The 18,066-nt window shown below is 35.3% G+C and overlaps 2 protein-coding genes across 5 annotated transcripts; one reads left to right on the top strand and one right to left on the bottom strand.

Annotated features, from left to right (window-relative positions):
- The first annotated feature begins 270 nt into the window (after nucleotides 1–270).
- On the top strand, nucleotides 271–2,220 carry LOC127072685 (glutathione S-transferase C-terminal domain-containing protein homolog). Its single transcript, XM_051013276.1, has one exon. It carries the CDS (start codon nucleotides 407–409, stop codon nucleotides 2,111–2,113), a length of 1,707 nt encoding a protein of 568 aa, XP_050869233.1. The 5' UTR covers nucleotides 271–406; the 3' UTR covers nucleotides 2,114–2,220.
- Nucleotides 2,221–5,168: 2,948 nt separating this feature from the next.
- Nucleotides 5,169–17,267, bottom strand: LOC127072694 (ubiquitin-conjugating enzyme E2 R2). 4 transcript variants are annotated; one of them, XM_051013290.1, is made up of 5 exons: nucleotides 16,695–17,264; nucleotides 10,244–10,330; nucleotides 6,446–6,543; nucleotides 6,137–6,271; nucleotides 5,169–5,478 (listed from the first exon to the last, which is right to left on the bottom strand). In XM_051013290.1, exons 1-5 carry the CDS (start codon nucleotides 16,866–16,868, stop codon nucleotides 5,256–5,258), a joined length of 717 nt encoding a protein of 238 aa, XP_050869247.1. In that variant the 5' UTR covers nucleotides 16,869–17,264; the 3' UTR covers nucleotides 5,169–5,255. The 4 variants fall into 4 exon arrangements, with proteins under 4 accessions (XP_050869247.1, XP_050869248.1, XP_050869249.1 ...); XM_051013291.1 differs by lacking the exon at nucleotides 16,695–17,264 and adding an exon at nucleotides 10,525–12,572; XM_051013292.1 differs by lacking the exon at nucleotides 16,695–17,264 and adding an exon at nucleotides 10,558–12,572.
- Nucleotides 17,268–18,066: the final 799 nt, after the last annotated feature.

The raw sequence follows: 18,066 nt of genomic DNA, 5'->3' as shown, positions 1-18,066 counted from the left end.
TTTTGAAATAGCAAGTGAAAGTATTGCAGTGTGTATCCATGCCAGGTATAAAGAAGTTTTGAAGTGTAGAAGTGGAGAAATTATAACGAGAAGGTAATTTATAGTTAATAGGAATTTTTTATAATAAAGATGAATTTCTGTATATATATTTCAATGGTTTATATTTCAGTTGTGACAGAGTAGCATGGTTAGAAGAAAGAGCATTTTGGAAATTTGAAGGTTTTATGTTTGTCTTAGCATTTATTTCTTGTATTAGTGTATATTGGAGGGAAAATATACTGAGGCAAAGAATTATTCGTAAAGTTGCCAGACAGTTGAGAGCTAGTGTATAGTAAGTGAAAATAAATTTGTTTATAAATTTTTTATAACGATATAATATATTTTAGTGGTTTCAAAAACCTAAAAAATGAATGAAGCATATTTAGAGATATATTCATTGACTGATTTATGCCTTGCTCCAATAGAAACAGTTATAACTCTTTTTACAATAAAATATTGCAATTCTGAAATCAATATTAAATTGATTCAAACTAAACAAAAGTTAAATGAATGTGCATATATTGTAGATATATCTCAATTTGTATATGAAATTATAGATAAAAATGAGATTCCTCATGATGTAAATTCTTGTGAATTACCTAGTATAGTTTTAAATAAAACAAGTTACATAGCAGGACTTTGTGCTATACTAAGACAGATTATAAAAACAACTCTTATAGATTGTCCATTACATTACTGTAGATCTTTGTTGGGATTTAAAGAGTCATGCTTATTAGCTTGCTTGGAAAGCAGTGTCTGGACTAAGTTTTGTGAAATAGATATGATTAACATGTTAAAATTTCTTGATTTAGATAGTTCGAATGAAGTAGAATTGCCTCATAGCCTTGCAAGATTTGAATGTCATATGTCGCAACCGTTAAGGATACATAATTTGTACAAATATGTAGAGTTTAAGAAAAATAGTGCACAAGATGTAATAACAGAATATAAAGCTCAAATACCAGAACATAAATATGCAGAAGGTTCTTATATTACATTAGCTGATATAATTATTTTTGTTTGCGTGCATATATTGCTTACAACATATTCGAGTGATGCAATACTCAAATTATTACCATTGATAACTAAGTGGTACGGGCGAATGGTGCAAGATCATATTATACTGGAATGTTTAAGTTGCTTATCTATTCAAGAAAAGAAAATTAATAATGAAATTAATTATATACTTCCTCAAGTTTCTAATGAAAGTTTATATAAAAGTGATCCCAAAAGATATAAACCAAAAAGTCGTATCTACACAAAACAAAAAGACATAGAATATTCCATGCAAATTATCCATAATGCAGAAATTATAAGTGAACTTGATGTAGAAACTTATGGTGCAGAAATATGTTTTGACTGGACAAATATTCCTTTTGATATAACTCCAGAAGGTGGATCTTTACCGCCTTCTCGTCTGAAAAGAAAATCTCAACAGTTGGAAAACTTATGTAAACCTGTTATAAAATTAGCAAAAGCAGGTGATGTTATTGTAGATTTTTGTTCTGGTAGTGGTCACCTTGGAGTCTTACTTGCATATCTCTTACCAAACTGTACTGTAATATTATTAGAAAATAAAGAACAGTCTTTAAATAGAGCAAAAGAAAGAGTGAAGCTGCTGAAATTGACTAATATTAAATTTTATCAGTGTAATTTGGATTATTTTAAAGGAAATTTTAATATAGGTATATCTTTACATGCTTGCGGAGTAGCAACTGATTTAGTTATTCAACAATGTATCAAAAAAAATGCTATTTTTGTAAGTTGTCCATGTTGTTATGGATCATTACACAATTGTCATCATTTAACATATCCAAGAAGTGATGTTTTTAAGAAACACATAAACAACAAACAATATTTGACTCTTAGTCATGCTGCAGATCAAACACACGATAAATTGAATGCTAAAACTCAACAAGGATATGAATGTATGGCTATTATAGACACTGATAGGAAATTACAAGCAGAGCAATTTAATTATTCAGTATATCTTGGTAAATTAATACCAGAGACATGTACACCTAAAAATCACATATTAGTTGGAATCCCTAAAAAAACATGTATGAAAAATTAGAACATTAACATTAAAAAATATTTTTTCAATATAATTTGTAATGTAATATCAAATAAAAATGTTTGTACAACGAATTTTACGGTACAAATAAATATGCGTAAATTATACATATATTATACTTACTTGTTGCCTGAAACAAATAATATATTACGAATAACATTGATACAATAAAAATGAAGCTTCCTCTTACAAACTTTTTTTAAAATATACTTTGCGTATCATAGATGAATATTACGAATTTACAATATGTTATTCTTTCTTTTTTTTAATTTCTATGAACTTTTATATTGCTTATTACATTAATTGTTTATAGTATGACCCTTACTGTAATATTATTTCAATTTATTAATGAGACACGTGCCATTACTGCACTAGAAATTTATTAATAATTGTATGAAGATTTTTATTGGTATGTACAAAAAAGAAGAAAAAATAATCATGTATACAAATTATTAGCATTACTTAAATGTCTTACACAATTTCCTATCGTTACATACCTAATTGTAAGAGAAACATGAAACGAAGTTTTTTTTCTTTATATTATATTAGAGGAACTAGGGAATATTCATTTTTACTATACTACTTCAAGCGCTGAGTATATGTTTGGGCAATATTGAAATTTAAATAAACTTCCATCTTTATTTTATGGTTTAACACTTTCAACATTTAATTTTGGTCTTTCAATAAAATGGCTGATGGAGAACGAAGTGAAAGTACCATATACACATTTTATGTTTTTTTAAGATTGTGTGTTTCATGTACTATTTACAATTTCAGTCATACGAGCACAGATACACTGCCACAGAGTAAGTTAGCCATATCTGATATTTCTTTTACTTAAATAGTAAACTTATGTTTATTTCAATTCACATCTGTTTTAAGCTTCTTCTAAGAAATAAAGCTTGACTTTACCAGATGTTAATAGTGAAAAGTTATCTCAAACATTGTCACAGAGTATGTCCCTTATTTAATATAAAAGCCCCCTAATACAAGCAAAAATTCCTTCATCAAAAAATTCATATGAAATTAGAAAAAGATTATGGGCACAGTTTTGTAAACGAATTATCGGTATTTGATCTTTCGTAAAAGAAAATTGATATTTTCAATGGTAAGAACTACTGATATAAGTTCTGCATTAAAACTTGTATAAATTAAATTCGACGAATGAAACAAATCATTAATCAGTACTTTACGATTATCGAAGTTTACAATAAAAAAAATATAAATTATCGTAATAAGACGCTTATACAAAAAGATAGGGAATAAACAAAAAACTCTTTCGACGTTTGGTATATCAAAAATGATTGCTATCTCATTATAGTTTATTGTCACTAAGAAAATAGTAAGCTATGTAGCTTGGTATATAGTTAACAATTTTTTATATTATTTGGAAATAAAAACATTGTAATATTAAAAATGGTAACTGCGATTAAGAAAAAAAAAAAATTAAAAAAACATTTATTTTATCGGATATTGATAATATAATAGACATGATTAAAATTAAGAAAAAAGGAAGCAAAAAAGATTAGATACTTAGATATTTATATTGATAGTTACCATTATATAAGCTTATTTATTATAAAAGCTCTAAATAGGGGGCTTTTAACATTACGTGTTAAACTAGCTTCGTGGATGTAGCACGATGCATGTAGGCATCTCAGACATACATTGGTACTCGTTTCAAACGTTTCCCCGACATTAATTTTATAGTTTACAACTGAGATATTTTCTGTAATAAAAATTATCTTACGCGTGAAAATGTAAGCAAGCAATCCATCGAAGTCTCTTTCTCATTAATCGTTGAAGTTCGATAGTTAGATTTTACGCAAGTTATTCGTGATCATAACAGAAAATGGCCGCGTTAAAGATAAGAAAAATTGGTAATAAGTAATATATTATAATATTCGTAGACTCGATAAATTCTTTATCTCAGATCGATTAATTGTTAATAGAAACCGAACTTGAGATTTCGAATACGAGTCTTCCTGGACAACTTGCTCCATTTTTCATTATTGGCGTTGTAGTACTCTTCTCGACATTACACTTTTGGCTTTACAGCATAAATAATCATCACGCATTACGATGTAATTTCACATTTCATGTTTTTTCATAAATTTCATATGTATAATAAGATTGTATACTTAGGATCAATTGATGTACCCGCTCGTAACTTTGAATTCGCTAGATAAATAGGTACTTCGTTTTTTTTTTTTTTTCTAATACCAATTCTTGTACTTTATGTATAAATTTAATAGCATAGAGGATTCTGCCAGAGGGGTAAATCAATCGACCCTTCTCATTGTTATTTCGAAGATCGATGTGCCAGCCACAACACAACAAGCACGGTGCTCCTACCGAAGTACTTATATTCATACCGTATATTGCTTAAGTTAAGGAGCTTGTAAACACGGTATCCCCGACAACTTAACGGTACGACGCTCTCCAAAACTTTGTTAACATTTTTCACGTGTCTCGGACAGCAACACAATTATTCTATTTCGATTCGATACGGAGAAGCTTTTTGATAGATATCTCCGCTCCCAAGATTAAAACAAATGTATACAATTTTCATTTCACTAATTTATAAATCAATCGCTTAACAAAGGAGAGTCGCATTTTTATTAAAATATCATTTCTAATTGGTAATCAACAACACGGCATTTACGTGGGAGTAATTCGATGTGCCGTCAAAAATAACTATCAAGAGATGGAAATATGATCGGTACTCGTGAGAACACGTTAATTGACGATGTCTTCGATCTTACTTGCGGCAATCGAAGCCATATGATATGACAATGCGACGCGTTAGTTGAAAATTTACGTGGCACATTTGTATATAGAAACGGAAAAGAAAAAGAGAGTGAGAGAAATAGAAAGAGAGAAAGAGAGAAAAAGACGAAAGAGATAGAAAGAGGAACAAATCGCGAAAGGGAGGAAAAGAGAGAAGTGTATATTTGTTATTTCAATGTACGTGTATCTATGTATACAATCTGAAAGAAAGAAAAAGACACAGAGAGAGAGAGAGAGAGAGAGAGAGAGAGAGAGAGCGAGCGCGTCCGGTTTAGAAGCTCATTAATTTATTAATCTATACAGAACTGGTAATAATTAGCGTTTCGCGTAATTTATAATTTTAAGAAATGGATCACGACTCTCCGTTTCCGCTATCGTCGCCATCTTCGTAATCGCTGGCGCTAAGTTGTTCATCTTCGTCGTCATCTAGTTCGTATTCATCGTCGTAGAAATCCGTCATATCCAATTGTTGTTCGGCTGGCCTCGCACGCGTCTTTATGCAATAATCCTCCAATGTTACCGGTACTACGATACCTTCCTTCTCAGCCTCCATCTTGGCTGCTTGAGCTTGCTTCCTGTAAACACAAATATTTATTGCATGGAAATACTTTGATCACGATTACGCTTCTTTTAATTGTCGTTAACATAGAACGCGTCTACGTTCAAATATGCCGCCATTTTTATTCGTCGTATTCCTCCTGAACAAAGGAACGTAAGAGACGAATCGTTTATCTCGAAAGTTGTGTAAATCGAATTTCAAGAAAATACGTGATATCGATTAAAAGTATAGATAATTGGTCAAACACTTTCCACATAAAATATCACTATATAACACGATTGTGTTTGAAAATCGATTTATATATTTCTATCAATCGATCTAACTTCATTTAATTAGTGAAATAGAAGAATCAGAACCTCATAATTTTCCTATTTCGAATATCGAAAATCATGTAGATATAAACGAAGAATAGGAGAAAATCTCAATCGTGATTTATTACTAAGGAACGCTCATCATTTTAATCCATGAGAATCAACGATATACGTCTCCCACGAGGCGAGAACTTTCGCTTAGAACTGTAGGAGCGGTGCGAGAAAAAGACTAAGTTATAACGGTACGAAAAGGTAAGAACAATGGAGTGAAGGAGTGTGTATGTGAAACAGAGAGGGAAGAGAGAAAGGAGAGAGAGAGAGAAAGAGAGTCATACATCCTCCTTCTCGATACTTGCTCCTTACCTTATGATATTTTCATACTCTTTATCTCTCCCCTTGGAGTCACGCCAGCGTCTGTACATCACCGAGGCATCTACATTGGCAGGGCTATATGTGTTGGGCTCGTTCAAGAGTGAGATCACTGACAGCAAGATCGTCCTGTAAGAGGTATCAAAGGAATATCCATTTACCGTTTATTTTCTTCTACCTGTATCGATATACTTGATGTAGGACGATGAAACGATGATGATAATAATGATGATGATGCTAGGAATGGAGAAAAGAGATCGAGGAAGTCCGAAAGATCCTCACGTGGAACACATTCGATCTTACCTAACGTTCTGCGTTGGGTTCCACCTCTCGCATGGCAGTTCACCGCTTTGTGGATCGTCTACCGGTGGATGCAAGATAGATATGCACAGATCTCCGTTCTGCGAAGCAAATGAAAAAAGACTAGAACGTAAAGTAGTAAGCACGAAACGGTAAGCAAGTTGTCATCTCGTCTCGTTTGAAAGAGTCAGGATTCGATTATTCGGATTTAATGAATGCAGACGAAATTAGGAGATTCGCTTGCGTATAGGAACGATATTTCAAGTCGAAACGTTTCTTAGAAATTCGCTTTGCCAGACAAATTTTCATCGGGTTGAAAGTCTCTCTCGTCCGAGACGATACTTGGAAAAGGTGGGCGAAACGAACTCGCTTGCGCACGGCCAAGCATAAAAATAAATACGACTCTTTGTGATCCAGCCGAGGAACAAACGATTCATGATTCCCACAAATTCGAAGTTGAATTTGCGAAAAACCAACGATAATCGTTCTTTTCATACTTCTTTTTCTATTTTATTACATCTGGTATTGGATGCGATGTTTGGGAATGTGTTGAAATTATATCAGTGTTTATGAATAACGTGTAGATATAAACGAATAATAAAGGAAACAAATATACGTGACGTTCCTAAAAATTTCACTATCCCAGATAAAATAATCTCGATCGTAAACAAAAGTATTATTGCCGAGTTATGATTTATCAAATGAAAATAAAACAGATAAAGGAATTTTCGTCACAAATAAAAGTTGTAGTAGTTCATTTACACGAGGTATAATAGCGTTTATTTGCCAACTTTCTTCACGAAGCAATGATCGATAAAGCTCATGGTCACGTAAGAAAGAGAGAAAAAGAGAATGAGAATGAAAGAAACGTAACGATAGTGAAAACCATAGGCCTTTGAGTTTCAGTTAACTTCAAAACGTGATACCATGAAGATAGGTAGAATTGCAAAAGCTCGAGGTAAACGTCACAAGTGAGAAAGAGAATTTCTCAGCTTTTCTCTCTCTCTTACTCTTATAGCAGCGAGTGGTCCCTCGCGTAAATCCCATCGCGTTCTACCTTGAACTCAAGCTAAACGAGCAACCAAGTCGCGTGTCCTCTCTCTCTCTCTCTCTCTCTCTCTCTCTCTCTCTCTCTCTCTCTCTCTCTCTCTTCTTTCTTACTATCTCTTTACCAGGGTAATGCACGCTCAGTTCTCACAGACTCAAGAGAGATCCTGTCCCGTTAATAGTCGTTCGGAGGTCCCGAGCGCGACCTTAGTCGATGAGGGAGAGAAAAAGAGACTGAGAGATAGAAAGATAGGGAGAAAGAAAGAGAGGAGGAGAGAGAGAGAGAGAGAGAGAGAGAGAGAGAGAGAGAGAAGCTCTCGGACCAGAGCTCCCCCGTGAACGAACGTGCGCGAGCGCTCACGAACGCAGTCGGTGCGACGTACGCACACACGAAGTAGGCACGCGATCGTAAGCAAAAAGAGAGCCGAGTAAAATACACATACACACATAAGAGGAAGAAAGAGAGAGAAACGCATGAGCTTTATGCACGTGTGTACGTGACCGTGCACACACTCGAGCACGCGTTCCACGCTTCGCCGGATCTCTCGAGGCGTCGACCTCTCTACGAGGGCAGCGAAGAGATTCCGTAATAAAGCAACCACCCGATACGTGCTCGCTTCGGACACTTCGATGCCTCTACTACTCTACTCTCTCCTTCTCTCTTCGCTTATCCCTTTTTATTATTATATTCTCTTTTTCTTTTCTTTTTAATTATTTATTTCTTCGACAAATTGAAAGAGTCGATCTTATCTTCTCGAAGACATCTTGCTACATCAACGATTCTTCGATTTTTCTCTCCTTCTCTTTCTCTCCATCTCTTTATAATATATATCTGATCTTAGCTTCTAGCGTAGTTCGTTGTGACATCACGTTCAGAACCTCAAGACGGTACTTTCTTATAATTACGATAATATTCCAAATGAAATGAGCAGTAAGTAAATGGGAACGATTCTGTTTAGGTATTTTTCATTTAAAGCAAACTTTTTTATAATCACGCGTATAATAATCTATACGTGCATACATAGGTGAAATCAAAAGTATATGACTATATTTGAAAATGAAAGTGACAAATCGTTCGAGCGCAACTGTATTCTTCGAAAGTTTCACAAGAATTTCTTGATGACTTCACTCTCTGGGCATAGATTTTCCAGAAGATATCGCAGAAGCTTTCACGCTCGTCTACGCTCTTTCACGCTCCTCTCCAGTCTCGGTTAAGCGTAAAAACACCAGCAACCGGGTGCAATGGTGTAACGTTCGATTAGCCCGGATGGTCGAGCCAAGCCGAGTCGTAACTCGTGGAGAGTTCAACGAGGCGACAGGAAATCCGGACGACCACTCTACGGAGAGTAACGTAGGATCTCTCTCTCTCTCTCTCTCTCTCTCTCTCTCTCTCTCTCTGTCTCTCTGTCTCTTTCTCTCTCTCCCCCCTATTCTCTACTCCTTCAAACCCTTACAGGATGGCATACGATCAAACGGAACACTTGACGAAGGAGACTACACGTTTCATTTCGACGGAAACTTATGCGAGTAAGATCGAAATTCGTCTGTATATAGACAGAGAAATATATTTCTGCCACAAAAAACAAAATTTATCAATCAATTTTAAGAGGCATATCGAATTAAACCTTCAAAAAAAGCTGGTCAAGAGCAGACCGAAGAAAGGAATGGAGAGAGAGAGAGAGAGAGAGAGAAAGCCAGAGACAGAGGCAAACAGAGAGAAAGAGAGCATCGACCTTGAAACGACGAACTGCCTTTCTTAAAACGTACCAGTCTTCGATTTTTCCATTCCCACCTCGTTGAAATATCAACAATGCTTTATGCGCGACGCTAGTTTGCGCTGACTCGACGCTTTTCCAGTTCGAAAGCTTGAGCTCGAAGAGAAGCGGAGAAACGTTTATGTGTGTATGCGCGCCACCCACGCGGGTCTCTACCATTTTTTTCACGACTCACGATTGGAACGCTAGGGAAGAGAGCAAAAAAGGCATGCATGTATGTGTGAAAGAGAGATAGAAAGATGTTTGTGCCATTCCCGTTAGTCACGAGTCTATTCGTCTAAGTGTTCCACAAGGTTGATCTCTCGGTTAACAACTGGACACGGATGTCCAAGAACCTTTTGTCGGTCAATGACTCCACCTTCCTTCCTTCTAGTTGGCTAAGGGTCGACATCAGGAGGAGCATGTTCTAAGGCCAAGAGAGTAAAGTCTACGTCAAGTACACGTGCGCTTAATAATCCTCCTCAGCCCTGAGCTTCAAATCGCGATTATTCGATCGAAGAAAATGTTTTGTCGTCCAAGCTAATCTTGCTAAATTACTATCGAAAATGTTTAGACTGTTATCGTTTTCATAGTAATACAATCGTACTTTCATGTATACACCTTTCTCTTTCTCCAGTTCACATCGATTCACGATTCTCACTTGCAAAAGAAACAATCGAACGAAACGCGGTGAAAGTCGATGAGGATTACGCGGATGAACGATTCGTTTGTTCATTATGTCTTTTTTAAACGCTTTCGCAGAAGACGAGACGTCGGCTCGTCGTAGAGAGAAGGTTTTTGCAAGAGAGCACGACGTAAAAGTTGATACTCGTGAAAGCCATGGCATAGGGTGAAAGACACGGGGAGAATGAAAGAGAAGGGGAAAGTGGCGGACACAGGAAAGGGTAGGATGGAAAAGGGAGAGAGCAAGAGAAGAGACGAAAAGGGATGGATGAAACGAGAGGTATGCGGGGGATCGATAATTCATGTATTCACTCACCTCGTACACGTTCGGATGCCAAACTTTCGTCATGAACCGAATACTTGGCGGACTGTACGGATAATCTGGCGGGAACTTCATGTGTGCCTGAAAATATAAACGTCATTATTCGTTATTAATTTCGTAATCTATGAAATTCTACAAGAATCAATTACGATATCGAAACTACTATTCTTTGAAAACATGACTGGAAATACGATGACTAGAAATAATAACGCAACGAGAGCTTTTCAAACATATAATCCTCGTTTTATCAGTTAGAAATAATATTTTCTCCTTACTTTAGAAGGCGTACTATTACTGCCATAACTTATTTTAAAATGAATAAAATTTCGTATCAACTCGTAGACTGTGTCGTGATATATCGATCTCGATTGCGAGAATGAATACACGTGAACATAGCTCGGTCCCGACATTCGATGGAGACTTTCGTCGAAAGCTGCTCGATGTTGGGGGACGCTATATTGATCGCGACCTGGTCATGGCCTAAATATCTGCCTCGTCCTCCGGGATAGCGCGTCCTAGAATTAACCTATTTTCCATCGACGCGCTACGAAAGCGAAGCCGCGGCAATGATCGATCGATTCTCCCCGTCTACGTTTTTCGTTATGTTTCTTCCCTTTTTTTATTTTAACTAAAAATAGTACTATAGCTCGAGTTGTAAGATTAAAAATAATTTTAATTGGACGTTTATAGTGTTCTTTTTTTACTCGTAATAAAAAATAAAAAAAAAAAGAAGAAGAAAGAAAGGAAAAGAAATTCAGCGTGGGAATTTAAATGAATCATTAAAGTACACGCACGCACATTGATACTCGAATATATAGGACAGCAGGTTGTAAAGAGGAGAAAAAAGGCTAACGAGAAAACAAAAAACAAAAAGAAAAAAAGGAGAGTGAGTCGTATCGTTTTCCATTATATATGTTTAGGTCAATAGAAAATGAAACGTCAGTGAACGCGTGTATGTACCAACGCCTGCGTAAAATTCTCAATGTTCGATAAAAAGTAATCGTAATACGATAGTACTGCCGACACCGTTTCGACCTTTTGTCGTTATTTGATTTTCTGGCTTTTTCTTCTGCGAAACAAAGACTTTTTCTCTCCTGCTCGACTCGTAACAAAGTTACAAGTCAACCAAATTTATATATCGGTTTCTACTTCGGCTTGCGATTTGTATGAACATTACACACGTATCGCTGCTAGTGATATTACATTTTCAACTATACCGACAGGCAAAAAAGAATTCATCTTATAAAATATTCTTCGTTCACTGATTACCAAGCAGACTTTTCAAGTTTCCTACTTTTCGAGTTATACAAGTTCAATAGACGTTATTATCGAATCTTGAAATATTAAATTATCCTTTTTGTTAAAGCAAACTAATCTAAATTGATAGTTTTTGTTTGCTACGATATGTGCACGTGCGGTCATGCGCTCAAGTAGTTTACTCATAACACGTGCAAACTAGTTTTGCTATGACATATCGTATACCTTATTATATCGACTCTAGAATACGTAATAATATAAAAAACGATCGATCAATCGATTGATCTCATCTTAAACTTCGACATCCGGTGATCTTTCCATGAGGCTTAAACGTACTTTATCACTATCACAATATTATCGATCTTCTTCTCTCGTTCTTATCGACGACACAAAAATGTCATTCTCGTTAACGATCGCGTGACATTGACGAGAAAAATTGTTTCCAGTATCGATATGACCTTATGATAACGCTTACATGTATGGTGTACTTTATCTATTTTTTCGAAGCAACACAACACAGCTTCAATATTTTACGATCAATGAACTTAATGATTTGTTAAAACTAAAACTTTGCTTCTCGACAAATCGAAATATAAATTCTAGGTATCTCATATGAATAGTCCGTGAATTTTCTTAATGAAGATATTTTCTTAATGAAGGTATCGATTCGATCGATTCCAACTAAACTTTCGGATACGGAGTCGACGATGACCATTCGGAATGAGCATAGTCGTTGGACAAATGTGAACATCAAGCGTGATGCTTTAATAATGCAACATGTCCGGCACGTGACATAAGCGTAAAACGTTATCGACTCGATGCTTTTGCACACCTCGGTCATTCGAATAAAGTTCGAAGGTGGAAATAGGGATATAATAGCACTTGAAATACTACTGTCAAAGAAAAAGAAAGCAAATATCATAAAGTAAGTTCCCATGGAATTTCAATCAAACAATACGAATATCGTCAAATAAAAATTTAATATCGTCGATTGAGTATCGTCAAATAAAAATTTAAACCTAGGCTTTCGCCTTGATTCATGATTTTTGATAATATTTCAGAATCAATTTCCCTCAACGTAGATCGAATTTTATATCGAGTTTTCCTTCGCTGTAAACCATTCGATGTGAGATAAGAAAATAGAAAAATAATACTAAAGAAAGGACGAAATCTAGATACGAGCCAATAATCGTGACTTTTGCAAGAAGGAAGGAGAAAGATCCGTAAGTTTTGACCAAATCTTCAAGACTCTTCTCTCTCTCTCTCCCTCTCTCGTTGTCTCAAAATCGTGGCTTGCTTTTAGTTGGCCTATAAATCTTGGCGACCTACATAGATGATAAGAGTAGAGTCATCCCTGTGCACATTCGTAAGAGGACATCGTACTATATAGGTAAAATCGTAAGTAGAAAAGTCCTCTCCAGGATCTAGGACAAGCCATGGATAACCCAGTACTTTGTATACAAGTGTAATTACGAACTTATTAACATCAATTTGACTTTTTTAACGACCACGAAAAATCTATGTCCGATCTTTTTTCTCTTTCTAACTCGTTTGAAAGGATCTTCGTAATTTTGTGAAAACAGTCTTGCAAAAGATTACGCTTATCTGATCTTACGAACGGTGTACCTCTCCTTATTCTTACAGAATCTAGACTTTATACCACTGATTCTCAATCTGCTTCATATATTCTCTGGAAATGTGTATGTAGCTGGTGTACTCCTTATTTAGATAGATAAAACTATAGTTATAATATAACGATGGAAATAAAATAAAGCACGCACGCACAACACACACACACACATACACGAAATTTTGTAATTAACGTAACCCTCGAAAAGTTTTACCGTGTAACCTACACTGAGAACCTCTACTCTAGACTGTAGACACGTCTAACAAACGAGCACGTCTGATATGATCAAAGACAAGTGCGACAAACGTAAAAGAAGACGAAGCAAATGTGGTGCACACCGATTTCCGATTCAAATACTATCAGATTATTTTTCTTACTTTTCTTTTATTTCCTATGAATTTGATCGGAGAGAATACTAGTATCTATCTAGACAATACTAAATTCGTATCTGCAGAAATTCATATAATCGAGAAACGATGGAACGAAGAACTCGGTACGCGTTCGAATCCTTGAGGATTTAGAAACTTGATGCATTTTCTAAAGTAACCACCTGCGAGCTATGCTCCCCATGGATGCGTTTTGATCGGTAGAGTTTCACCGTTATACAATATAATGCACGTCGAATATTGACCGACTGACGCCGTTACGATTTCATGGAAAGTACACATGACATATCAGCACGAACTGCTCTTACGATACCCATCTCTTGTGGCTAAGGTGAAAGGATAAAGTCAACGAGAGAAAGAGAAGAAGCGGGGGAAAGCTTCGTTCGCAAAAAATAAAGTAGGTACAGTATGTATTATACATTGACCGCGTTTATTAGCAAATTTTATTCAAATAAACATACTAATAAATCCATATGTATGTGTGTGCGTGTATTATTTTCATCACGATCGGATAATGCCGTCTGTAGAGGACAAGAATAAAAGGAAAAACAATGAGACGTCAAGTGAAAGCCGAATGAATTAGATCTTTCGACGCGAGATTTGTGGTAACACTGAATGAAAAGTTTCGGATAAAAGATCGTAGACTAACGACAAGTCGAAGTAGATCGTTTAAAGAAAACTTTCGACGAATCTTTTTCTTCCTTTCTTTATTTCTTTTCGAACGTCCTTCTTTTGTCTATCTATACCCGACTTAACAGAAAACAGCTTGACTACTAACTTAAAAGCATTTATTAATTCAATCGGCGAATACAACTCAACGATAAGAGTAGATATTCTAAACGCGATTTAGAAAGTTTATAAAGCGTAAAGCGATAATCGTAAGATCAAAGCCGTACACTTCTCTTCTATTTCTCTTTGAATATGAAATTTTACTGGTGAAATACATAAATTGCTAAAGCTTTAAAGCGGTAATTGAAATGTTTATGGTATGACGGACAGACTAAAAAATATTGAAAAGCTTGCTTTTCGATCAATTTATTCGTGATTCTCTCTCTCTCTCTCTCTCGCTCTCTCTCTCCTTCCCTCTCCCTCTCTCCCTCCTTATCTATCTATCTATCTTTTTCTATCTCTTCGTAGAGTCAGAACATTTCGTTACAGCTGCTTTACACCGCAAGATGATACACACTGTGCGCGTTACGTGAATAAGCATGCGCTCGTTCATAACGAAGCGGAAAGTGGTTTAGAAAGCGGACGGAACGTGTAAAAGTTTATGGTGGCTAGCAAGTAATCAAACTTATTTTCCATTTGTACGGCTCAATGTACAGGATAAAAGATCCCGTGTATGAAATTTGAATAAATTCAAACTCTTGAAGAAGAAATAAATAAGAGTTGCTTTGTGTTTCTTAACGAAATATTTTGTAGAAGCGTTCACTTTTCTAATTCACGAATATATCCTCCTACCACTCTCACAAGCAATTCTCCTAGAATCCTAACTCAACTATCGAAGAACATAAATTGTTACCAAGAATATATCAAAGGGAGAGAAAGAGAAGGAGGAAGGGAGAAAGAGAGAAAAAGAGAGAGAGAGAGAGACGATTCGCTAGAATGCGGATCGCGAGGCGATAGAACTGCAAACAATGCCGACGATACTGTGCGCGCGAACAGACATTGGCTAACATTATTGACGTTAAACTCGTTCGATCACGAAACGATTAACATGAGCGGAAAAGCAATGCGCCGCGGAACGTTCAGCGCAAATACTTTCTGCTATCCGATACGGAATCTTGCATCTCGATCGGAGAATTAATATCGCTGCAAAATGCAGGTCGCTTGATTCGCCGCGTTAGGTAATCTTTGGCTCAGCAAGATTGCTCAACGACTTTGAGAATTAAAGCGACGCTCGTTTCATGTTTGTAAATTAGATTTTTCGAAGAAAAAGAGAAAGAGAGAGAGAATATCATAAATAATTTCTTTGTATTATTATTCGATAATTTGCAACTTCTAATTTAACATTTTTACAAGAAAAATATTTACTACGTATTTTACGATAAAATAAACGTCCTTTCCACGAATACGATAAAGAAGAACCATATGTCTTATCTCGTTCGTGAAATCTGCATTGTCGAAGCAAAAGAAAAACGGTGCAGTAGTTGTCGTCGTTGTCGTCGTCACCGTCGTCGTTCGGTCGGTCAAGGCAATGTAAATGTTTCGTATACATACATACACTCCATAACTCGCACGGAAGCGTTGGTCAATGATAAAGTTTTCTACTATAAATGTTCAAATGAAGGTTAAGTAACAAAGAGCATTGTAAAAGAACGGCCAGCGATATGAAAGGTGCTAATGACTACGTAGAATTATAAATAAAAAAAAAAAAACGACCATTGAAGGATAAAACAAAATTATATCTCTTATAGACAGAATATGTTTTTCAATACTTCATAAATGATAAAGTCCATTACCATAGTCTTGGAAAGATAATGTTTTCAAATGTATAATCGATAAGTAAACAAAGTTTAATAAAAAAAGATTCGTAAGAAACAATGCAATGTTGTTAGGGACAAACTTAAGAATTAGCAATTCTGTTTTCCTTCGTGTATTCACGTGTTTTTAAGAATATTGTAAATTATATTTAATGTAAATAATAGTATAGTAAGAATGTCATTGAATATAAAAACATATTGCTATTAGTAATGTAGAACAAAAAGACTAGTTGAAGTTCGTATCAAGCACAGAGCAAACGTAAAAGATGATTGCTATTTATTTTGATTGATTTTATTTTGATTTTAGTACGAATGCAAAATGGATATTGTAAATGCGGCACGCTCATTGTTTATATCCAAGACGATTTAAACAGATGCAATGAAGTATTATAAAATGTGACTAAACAGTTTCGTATATCGAGAAAAATAATGGAGATGAATTATTAGATAAAAAGTTACGATTGCGGTATCGAAGAACGTATGTTTACGAGTTGAACCAAACAAAACACGAAGAAAAGATCGTGATATACGCATTTAAAGATAAGTAAAGGAAACATAACCAAAAAGTCGGAATTCATTGTTTTTTGACATATCAGTCTGAATTTAGGGGCTTACAGTCTTTATAAATAGATGAACGAAAATGCACTAAATATAAATCGCATAACATAAGCGACATGAAGTTTACTCACCTTAAAATAGCCTCCTTGATAAAGCGTGTCTGGAGGACCGAAGATCGCGACTTCCCACTCGAACATGTTGTCCTCGTTAACGAGTTTCACGCGAAAACCTTCGACAGGCTCCTCCTGAAGGCTTTTGTATTCGAGGGCAAGGGCCCGTAACGCGCTGCTTGTTGGTTGTGCCATATTTTTCGACTCTGGAATCACAACCGCAGTCTGTTCCAGAAAGACGAAAGTCTCGAAAGCTTCCCAGAGTGGTCGCCAGAACAGCGACGTGATCGGACCGACTGCCTTTGCGAACTCACAACTCCGTTCTCTCGGAGAATCAATTCGACCGACGGGTTCAGACCGAACGATAAAATTGTGAGGTGTTCCTTCACCACTAACGCCTTTTTACCTAGCTCGATCCTACTCTCGAAAATATTTCACTTAATAACAAGGTGCCTACTATGTCCGATACGGATTTCTAATTCGCGGCAAATAAACAAAGGAATATGATCGAATCTACGAACTGCGAAATGCCCCTGCAGTCAACAATACACCATTCCCGACACACGCACTACGGCTCTAACAAAACAGCTGACGTACCTTCTGCGTCAGCGTCGTTCCTATCCTGCGCATGCGTTCTATCGAGAACTACAAAAATGGCGCAGATCTTTGTTTTCTATATCTTTTTGATCAACGATATTTCTATATTTCTTTGTATTCCTTTTCTTGTTTTTCTTTATTGATTTTTCCTTTTAGCTGTTATATCAAATTCATTTTATTTTCAAGCATTAATCATTTTTCTTCGCGATTGATTATCAACATTTATTTAGGCGAATCTTAATGTAACGCGTCTCGAATAGCAATAGCCAATCAAAATTTTCCTTTCGAAAAACACTTTTTCAACCAATGAAAAAATTCAATTATTCGTTTGATCAATCAAAAGGATGAATATAATATTTTACATGAAATATTTACAATAGCAACCGAAAATGTGAAAGTATTTTCATTAATTTTAGGAAAGAAAAAAAAACTTGTTTCTTTCTTCCATATAAACTAAATAAATAAAACTATTGACTGTACTTAATAATATTGTTTTCATTGGCTACTGGTATTAAAATAGTAATAATTAATTCTAGTTATTCCTAGATACTTGAACTTATACATATTAATGGAAAATTTTGAAAGGAATATTTATGTTATCGCTTATGTATTCAAAATCAAATATATATATATAATGACAATTAAACGAATATGAAATATGATTATAATTATTTGATGAGACTTTCAAAAAACATTTCATATTTTATCTTTCCCCTAGAAAGTTATTTACGAGATAGATGAATGAGAGATAAAATACAAATTGACATTGCAGATACTGATGAATTATTAATTCATA

This window comes from Vespula vulgaris, chromosome 2, assembly GCF_905475345.1.
Source record: "Vespula vulgaris chromosome 2, iyVesVulg1.1, whole genome shotgun sequence".
Lineage (NCBI taxonomy): Eukaryota > Metazoa > Arthropoda > Insecta > Hymenoptera > Vespidae > Vespula > Vespula vulgaris.
The sequence above is the reverse complement of the archived record's forward strand: the minus strand, read 5'-3'. Positions and strand labels throughout refer to the sequence as shown.